Here is a 9,094-nt window from a genome sequence, read left to right as displayed (position 1 = left end):
TTGCGACAAACGACACTTGCCCCCATCTTCACACTGATCTTCAACAGATCACTGGAGCCGTGTGAAGTCCCCTCCTGCTTCAAGAGCTCCACTATCATCCCGGTCCCCAAAAAACCCCATATCACAGGATTAAACGGTTCTTCTTCACCAGCTCAGGAAGTTCAACCAGCCTCAGGAACTGTTGATTCAGTTCTACACTGCAATAATCCAGTCTGTCCTCTGCACATCCATCACTGTCTGGTTTGGATCGGCCCCCAAACAGGACAGGGACAGACTACAATGGACAGTTAGGTCTGCAGAGAAAATCATTGGTGCCTACCCTCCATTCAGGACTTATACACCTCCAGACTCAGGAGACGGGCAGGCTACATCACTGCAGACCCATCACACCCTGGTCACAACCTGTTCCAACTCTTCCCCTCTGGCAGGCACTACAGAGCACTGTACCCCAAAACAACCAGATATAAAAACAGTTTCTTTCTACAGGCTGTCATTCAAATGAACGTTTAACACTGTCAGTAAATCCAACCATGTTGTACATACTGTACTGTGTACATGTTGTATATACTGTACTGTACATGTTGTACATACTGTACTGTACATGTTGTATATACTGTACTGTACATGTTGTATAGACTGTACTGTACATGTATAGACTGTACTGTACATGGTGTATAGACTGTACTGTACATTGAACGTATACTGTTGCCATCACTCTGTCAGGTCCATCTACCTCAGCCATGTATGTAAGTAACCTGCTAACATATATTTCAGCATCTCTGATATATTCTCTGCATCATTGCACTTCATCACCTCTTATTTCACCTGTATGTCAGTCCTTGTGTGTATATATATATGTGAAGACTGTTGTGTTGTAGTGTTATTATTCTATGTTCAGTACACTGAGAGAGCCACGAAACCAGTGTCACCCTCCATGTATGTGCAAACCTACATGGCCAATAAACATGATTCTGATTCTGATTGCTGGTGTCAAGCCATAACGCTTACCCTTAAAGTATGACCTAAAACTACACCTATACCTACACCTAAACCTAACCTAGACCTAGACCAAAACATAGACCTAAACCTAACCTACAACTAAAACGACCTAAACGTAGACCTAAACCTAACCTAAATCTAAGTCTTTTTCTTCAGCAACATGTTGAAGAAGTTATATAAACTACTAGTTGGACGTCCCGCCACTCGCCTGCAAACAGATCTGATGGGTTGAGAAGAGGGAGGAGGTGGAGCTTAAATCAAATTCTCGGTTCGTGATCTATTAACTACTGGATCTTCCTGTTTCCTCCACGCAATGTTTTGCTATTTACAGCACGAGATAAAAGTGGAACCAGAGAGACTTGGAGTGACAGCAACAGTAGAACAACAGCACAGTTTCACTTTCCATCACTAAGTCTAGACTTTAACGCGTAGGTTCATCGGGAAGATAAAAGTGTAGACGGTAGTGAAGAGGTCCAAGGTAAAGCTGCAGTACCATCTATCAAATACACACACACACACACACACACAGTGGGACGGGAAGGTCGTGAGGTGTCTTACCTTGACGTAGTCGTACTCACAGAGGTAGGAGGGCTCCAGGTCGAAGTGGCTGAAGTAGAGTCTGATCTGAAAACCTTCTGGAACGCTGATGTTCCACCTCAGATCCGTCTCTCTGGGGTACGGCTCTGGGAAGTGTGGCGACTGCAGGCTCCCGTACATGGCGGTGAGAGAAAGCACCTCGGCACTGGTGGCGCTCAAGCAGGTGAGCAGGACAATAAAGCAGCTGGAACAGGAAGAACACGATCCAATTAACCTTCATCATTACTGTTATCACTGTTACTATTATTATTACTGAAGTTATTGTCTTTGCTTTTACTACTACTATTACTATCGTTACTGTTATTACCAGGAATACTGTCATTACTGTTAGTACTATGAATACTGTCATCACTGTTATTACCATGAATACTGTCATCACTGTTATTACTGTTATTACTGTTGTCTTGATGCATGCTCAATAATCCAGGTAAAGAAGCCAAAGAAAGTTGAATCAGTTCTTCTGGACACAACGTTTATCGACAGATGCGTTTCACCATCATTTAAGTGACCTCTTCAGTCTCACCTGACTGCAGGTGTCCCACCTTTATAAACAATACAGTGTCCTCACCTGACTGCAGGTGTCCCCACCCCTATAAACAATACAGTGTCCTCACCTGACTGCAGGTGTCCCCACCCTTATAAACAATACAGTGTCCTCACCTGAAAACAACGGTCGGTTTCATATGCAAAGCCCGTGATCATTAACTAGAGTTACAATGGCCATGTGTACTATTCACTGAAGGTTGGGGAATAGTTGCAATCACAGCATTGTAAGATGGTGACACATGTACTCTATAGCCCCCCCGCCCCTCGGTTCGGGGATGGTTGTTCCCTCTTCACATAGATGGCCTCTTTGACTCCCCGTTCAAACCAGCGTTCCTCCCTATCAAGGATGTGCACATCCTCATCCTTGAAAGAGTGGTCACTGGCCTGTAGATGGTGTAGACTGTGGAGTCCTGGTCTGTAGATGGTGTAGACTGTGGAGTCCTGGTCTGTAGATGGTGTAGACTGTGGAGTCCTGGTCTGACATGTTAGCTCTCCTGTGTTGTGTCATCCTCTTGTCCAGCGTCTGTTTATTTTTCACAAGTCACGGCAATCCTCCTGGTGCTTAACAGCTACACTATATTGCTCTGTTTGTGCAGGGGACCTGATCCTTGGGCTGGACCAACTTCTGGTGCAGTGTGTTTTGGGGTTTGAAAGCAACTGAGACGCGGTGTTTGGAAAATACATGTGTCAACTGTTCCGACACTCCCACCACATACAGAAACACCACTGGTTTACTGTTATACAGCTGTTGTCCTCCTCCTCTCTTCGATTGGCTGGGGCACTGTTTGGGGTCTTCCTGGCTTTGACAAATGTTAGGATAACCACACTTAACCAGGGCCTGTTTAACGTGGGATTTCTCCTCTTCCCCGGCCGCTGTGTCGGTGGGGACGTGGTCAGCTGGGTGGTGCAGCGTCCTGATGACTCCTGGTTTGTGCTCCAGTGGATGATGAGAGTCAAACCTTAAGTACTGATCAGTATGTGTTGGTATACAGTAAACATCACCAATCAAATGTCCCCCATCACCAACTGCAGTTTCACAGTGTAAGAAGACTACCCTGTCATGTTCCACATCCTCCCTGGTGAACTTGATGTGGAGTCCACAGAGTTCATGTGGTGGTGAAATGTGCTACACCCTGAGATTTAACTTTAACCCAGGTGTTGTCCACAAATCTGAACCAATGGCTAGGTGGTGTCCCTGGATAGGACACCAGAGCCTCTTTTCCACTAACTCCATGTACAAGCTGGACACTACAGGTGAGACTGGGGAACCTATAGCGCCCCCATGCTTCTGCCTATAGTACTGCCCCCTGTATGTGAAGTTCGTGGACTGAAGACAGCTTCAGGAGCAGACACACTTGGTCAGTGTTAAGGGTGGTTCTATTGCTAAGGGTGGGGTCGTTTTGTAATTTCATATGGACTACCTCCACTGCTTCATCAACAGGAAGGCACGTGAGGAGAGACTTAATATCATAAGAGACCATTGTTTCATCCTCTCCATGATGATGTCCCTCACCTCATGCACAACATCCACAGTGTTCTGCATGTGGCGTTCATTACTGTCGACCAACGAGTCAAGAACAGATGCCATGGGCGTCCTTACTGTTCTTAATGTCATTACTGGTAGCACTAGTATCAATAGCAGTAGTTGCAGTAATATTAGTGCTACCAGTAGAAGTAATAGTGCTAGTAGTAGAAGTAGTTGTAGTACAAATAGCAATAGTAGTAATGACAGTTCTCATGAGAGCAACAGAACCTGTAGTAGTAAGAGTCGTAGTAATTGTGGTAGTACTATTGATTCAAACCGTAGTACACAATAAAAAACGCAGGGTGTCAGCTCTTCTCTGATGTCGACACGGAGGTAAATGAGTTGAGCTACACCGACTGAACCATGTACAGTGACGGTAACGACACGTAACGTAACGACACGTAACGTAACGACACGTAACGTAACGTCTCGTCCTTCCCGTTACTACGCGTGTCATTCAGGTGATAAGTGAAACGTGCGGCGTTACAGCGGACTCGGGTCCTGCTCCTCCTGCTCCGGGTTACGGTGGACTAATCACCTCAACCGCGGATGAGCTGGACGTGTTTGTGGACGTTTCGTTAGAATTACCACCCATCACGCACGGGTCCGGCAACCCTCCCACAGCTCAGGAAAATAAAGACCACGGTCCGCCAGACAGGGGGACTGACGGGTCTCCACCCGGGCGGCGCAACTCAACAGAAAACGGATCGCCTCGGCAGTTCTCCTTCATAACTCCCCTCAGACCTGCAGAAGGCTGCCAGGCGAGACTGCAGCACCAGCGCGCTGAACGCTACCGCGGCGTCGCAGTACGCACAGCTGTACATGTAGTACTTTACAAGTTTTACCGTAATGGACAGAACCTGAGTACTCACCCCATGTCTGTCCAAGAACTTGTAGTCATGTTCAGAACCCGGAGTCCAAAGAACTACACGTCTTTTCACCCCTCCCTCTCTCCCTCCCTCCCTCTCTCTCTCTCTCTCTCCCTCCCTCCCTCTCTCTCTCTCTCTCTCTCTCTCTCTCTCTCTCTCTCTCTCTCTCTCTCTCCACCCTCCCTCCCTCTCTCTCTCTCCCCTCCCTCCCTCCCTCCCTCTCTCTCCCTCTCTCTCTCTCGCTCTCTCCCTCCCTCTCTCTCTCTCTCTCTCTCTCTCTCTCTCTCTCTCTCTCTCTCTCTCTCTCTCTCTCTCTCTCTCTCTCTCTCTCTCTCTCTCTCTCTCTAACGCTCGCCCCCCCCCACACACGCGCGCGCGCGCACACTCTAATGCCCCGTTTGCCCCTGTCATTAATATGCGTCTTGGGTGATCCGATCACGTGTGGACAGGTGTGAATTCCTCCAAGGCGTCCTTAATTGTGTCTTTGCATAACTGTATTCCGCTGACTTCCGGTTTCTGTTGTAGCGGTCACACCAGTTTCCTGTTTGTTGGCGTGTGCTATTGACAATGGCATATTTTTGGCGATGCCTGCAAGATTTACCATGGATAAATGTCCACCACATGCACACAGCTGTCCACACACTTTCACCTGCACCTACCAGCACACGAGTGGAAAGTTTCAAGTTGCACATGTCAAGTTACGCCCACGATTCCGTCCGTCCGTCCGTCCGTCCGTCCGCTCATCCTCATAATTGTGGACGTAACTTGATATATGTAAGTAACCTGCTGACAGGTGAAAGTTTGTCGTTACCATTTATCCATGGTAAATCTTGCAGCCATCGACTGTTTTTATATCCGGTTGTTTTGTGGTACAGTGCTCTGTAGCGCCTACCGGGGGGGGGGGGGGTTGGAGCAGGTTGTGACCAGAGTGTGATGGGTCTGCAGTGATGTAGCCTGCCCGTTTCAATCAGCAGTTCCTGAGGCAGGTTGAAGTTCCTGAGCAGGTGGAGAAAGTACACCCTCTGCTGGGCCTTTGTGATGATTGTGTCTATGTTGGATGTCCACCTTAAGTCCTGGGAGATTTTGGAACCCAGAAATCTGTGTTGTTGAGTATGGTGGTGGTGGGGGGGCAGTGTTGGGGGCTCCACTGTCATCTCCACTGTTTTGAGCGTCTTCAGCTCCAGGTTGTAATGGTCGCACCAGAGGACCAGCTGATCAACCTCCCGTCTACAAACCCCAGTTCCAATGAAGTTGGGACGTTGTGTAAAACGTGAATAAAAACAGAATACAATGATTTGCAAATCCTTTCCCACCTATATTCAATTGAATACACTACAAAGACAAGATATTTAATGTTCAAACTGATAAACTTTATTGTTTTTGGGAAATATTCACTCATTTTGAATTTGAAGCCTGCAACACGTTCCAAAGAAGCTGGGACAGGGGCAACAAAAGACTGGGAAAGTTGAGGAATGCTCAAAAACCACCTGTCTGGAACATTCCACAGGTGAACAGGTCAACTGGAAACAGGGGAGTGTCATGATTGGGGTTAAAAGGAGCAGTTTTAGGACAGCTGTGGTTAAACCTCTACTTAAAAAACCGCACCTTGATCCAGGGTCTCTTAATAACTATCGGCCAGTCTCTAATCTTCCATTCTTCTCTAAAGTACTAGAGAGAGTTGTGTATCAACAACTTTTGACCCATATAAAAGAAAACCATCTATATGAACCTTTTCAGTCGGCTTTCACACCCTGTCACTCCACTGAAACTGCTCTGACCAGAGTGGTAAATGATCTTCTACTGGCTATCGACTCTGATTCCACTTCTGTGCTTCTACTACTGGACCTCAGTGCAGCCTTTGACACCATTAATCACTGTATACTTTTAGATAGATTAAATCGTAATTTTGGTGTCTCTGGCTTAGCTCTCTCTTGGCTTAAGTCCTACTTATCTGGAAGAACACATTTTGTCTGCTATAATAATATTATATCAACATTTTCTGACGTTAAATATGGTGTGCCTCAGGGCTCAGTTCTTGGCCCTCTACTTTTCTCTCTTTACATTACACCTCTTGGCCAAATTATACGCAGTTATGGAATACATTTCCACTGCTATGCTGATGATACTCAGTTATGTGCCTATAAGGGCTGATGATCATACTCAAATCACTAACTTAGAGGCCTGCTTGGCTACTGTGAAAAACAGGATGTCACTTAACTTTCTGCTTTTAAATTCAGATAAAACCGAGATGCTGGTCATTTGCCCTGCTAGAGTATAGATTACAGAGTATAGATTATGACTACTTGCTGACTTAATTGATTATGGCTAATGACTATTGCAAACTGTTCTCTTCTCTAACATGTCTTTTCTCTCTCTCTGAATGATGTCTTCTCCTTTCTCTTTTTCTGTGTTTGAATGGTGTCATGTGAGTCTGTCTTGCGTGCATGTGCAGTCGGTTCTCCTCCCAGGTCTCCGTGGTGATGGTGGTCTCCATTTGGATGCTGCCTGCCCTTCTTCTCCTCACATAAGTTTTTCTTTTTTTACATGATGATGCTGGTCGCGTGGCTTGGGTCCTGGACTGTTCCGTTGGCATGTGGACACTGCTTGGCATCCTGTGCATCATGTTCTTCATAAATTTGATGTCCATTATAATTCTGTTGTCCTCTTTCCTCTCCTCGTTGTATTATGTAAATTGCGTAAACACAACATCCATTGCACGCTGTCCGTCTTGGTAGAGAGATCCCTCCTCTGTTGCTCTCCCTGAGGTTTCTTCCAAGGTTTTCCCCCTGTTAGAGGGGTTTTTTAGGGAGTTGTTCCTTATCCGATGAGAGGGTCTAAGGACAGGATGTTGTGTTGCTGTTAAGCCCACTGAGGCAAATTTGTAATTTGTGATATTGGGCTGTACAAATAAAATTGATTTGATTTGATTTGATTTGAAGGCTGCCGCACCAGACGGCATACCGGGTCGGGTCCTCTGGGAATGTGCCGACCAGCTGGCTGAGGTCTTCACAACTATATTTAACTTCTCACTGTCCCAATCCGTTGTCCCGGCCGGCATGCTTTAAGACCACCTCTATCATTCCTGTCCCCAAGAAACCAACATCCACATGTCTGAATGAGTACTGACCCATAGCAATAACCCCCATTGCCATGAAGTGCTTTGAGAGACTGGTTCTGGCTCACATCAAAAACATTATCCCTCCCACATTCGACCCACATCAGTTCGCCTACCGGCCCAAAAGGTCTACTGAGGATGCCATTGCCACTGCCCTGCACGTTGCCCTGACCCACCTTGAACTTAACAACACATACATCCGGATGCTGTTTATAGATTACAGCTCTGCCTTCAACACTATCATCCCCACCAAACCAGCAAACTCCTCTCCCTTGGTCTCAACCCCTCCCTCTGTGACTGGACCCTGGACTTCCTGACCAACAGACCTCAGTCTGTTAGGTTAGGTGACCACACCTCCTCCACCCTGACCCTCAGCACAGGTGCCCCTCAAGGCTGTGTTCTGAGCCCCCTCCTTTTCTCCCTCTTTACCCTTGACTGTCTGCCAACTCGACCTTCAAATGTTATAGTTAAGTTTGCAGATGACACCACAGTCATTGGCCGTATCACCAACAATGACGAGATGGCCTACAAGGACGAGATTGAGCACCTTACATCATGGTGTACTACCAATAATCTTGCCCTTAATGTGCAGAAGACGAAGGAGCTGATTGTGGACTTCAGGAGGTCTAGAAGCTGCAGCCACTCCCCCATACACATCAACAGGGTGGAAGTGGAGCGTGTTTCCAGCTTTAAATTCCTTGGAGTCCACATCAGCGAGGACCTCTCCTGGACATTAAACACCCAGGCCCTTGTGAAAAAGGCCCAACAACGCCTGCATTTCCTGAAGAGGCTGTGGAGCGCCCATCTACCCCCCAAAACTCGCGCCTGGCTGGGCTGCCCGCCTGAGTTTGCTACAATATATGCACCAATATATAACAATATAAATATATACCTATATATACCTATATATGTGTGTGTGTGTGTGTGTATATATACCAACATATACCAAAATATATACCAGTACATACCAATACACCAGTATATATGCCAATATATACCAATATATACAGCCGGCAACCAAAGTACTAACGTAACTGTCCTGATGTCTCTGCAAATATAGTTTTACTGATTTTATATTTTAATGTATTTCCTTGTCAAACACCCGCCAACTCAACCAGCCGCCGTTCAGACGCAAAGCTTTTGTTTTGACCGAAAGAAGGGGCGGAACCCACCACCCACGCGCGCGCGCACACAAACCCGCGCGCGCACAGACCCCGCCCCTCTCCCGCTATTTGAGACGCGCCGTGTGAAACGGAAGCCGCTGGTTGCCTAGAGACGGTGTGTTGTCGTTTGATCAGATAAACGACGGAGCCGCGGCACCTCCGGTACGCTGGACTTACCGCGCGTCACACCGAGTCCCCGGGACTGGTGCGTCCTGGCTGTGATCGTCACTGGTCCACGGGGCAGTTCGGCAGATGTGTGAGCTGGACTCCCGGAGCCGCC

At 47.1% G+C, this 9,094-nt stretch overlaps 1 protein-coding gene across 1 annotated transcript in view; it reads right to left on the bottom strand.

Moving 5' to 3' along the window:
• The window catches only part of masp1 (MBL associated serine protease 1), a 39,897-nt gene extending 35,310 nt beyond the window's left edge, over positions 1-4,587 (bottom strand). The window contains exons 1-2 of the mRNA XM_056283644.1: positions 4,540-4,587; positions 1,558-1,780 (exon numbers count right to left, since the gene is read on the bottom strand). Of these exons, the coding sequence (XP_056139619.1) occupies positions 1,558-1,780; positions 4,540-4,568 (252 nt within the window). The 5' untranslated portion in view covers positions 4,569-4,587. The remainder of the gene's footprint in view (positions 1-1,557; positions 1,781-4,539) is intronic.
• Between the last annotated feature and the right edge of the window lie 4,507 nt (positions 4,588-9,094).

Source organism: Lampris incognitus, chromosome 7 (genome assembly GCF_029633865.1).
Source record: "Lampris incognitus isolate fLamInc1 chromosome 7, fLamInc1.hap2, whole genome shotgun sequence".
In the NCBI taxonomy this organism is placed as follows: Eukaryota; Metazoa; Chordata; class Actinopteri; order Lampriformes; family Lampridae; genus Lampris; species Lampris incognitus.
Note: the sequence above shows the minus strand (reverse complement) of the source record. Positions and strands in the feature narration are given on the sequence as shown.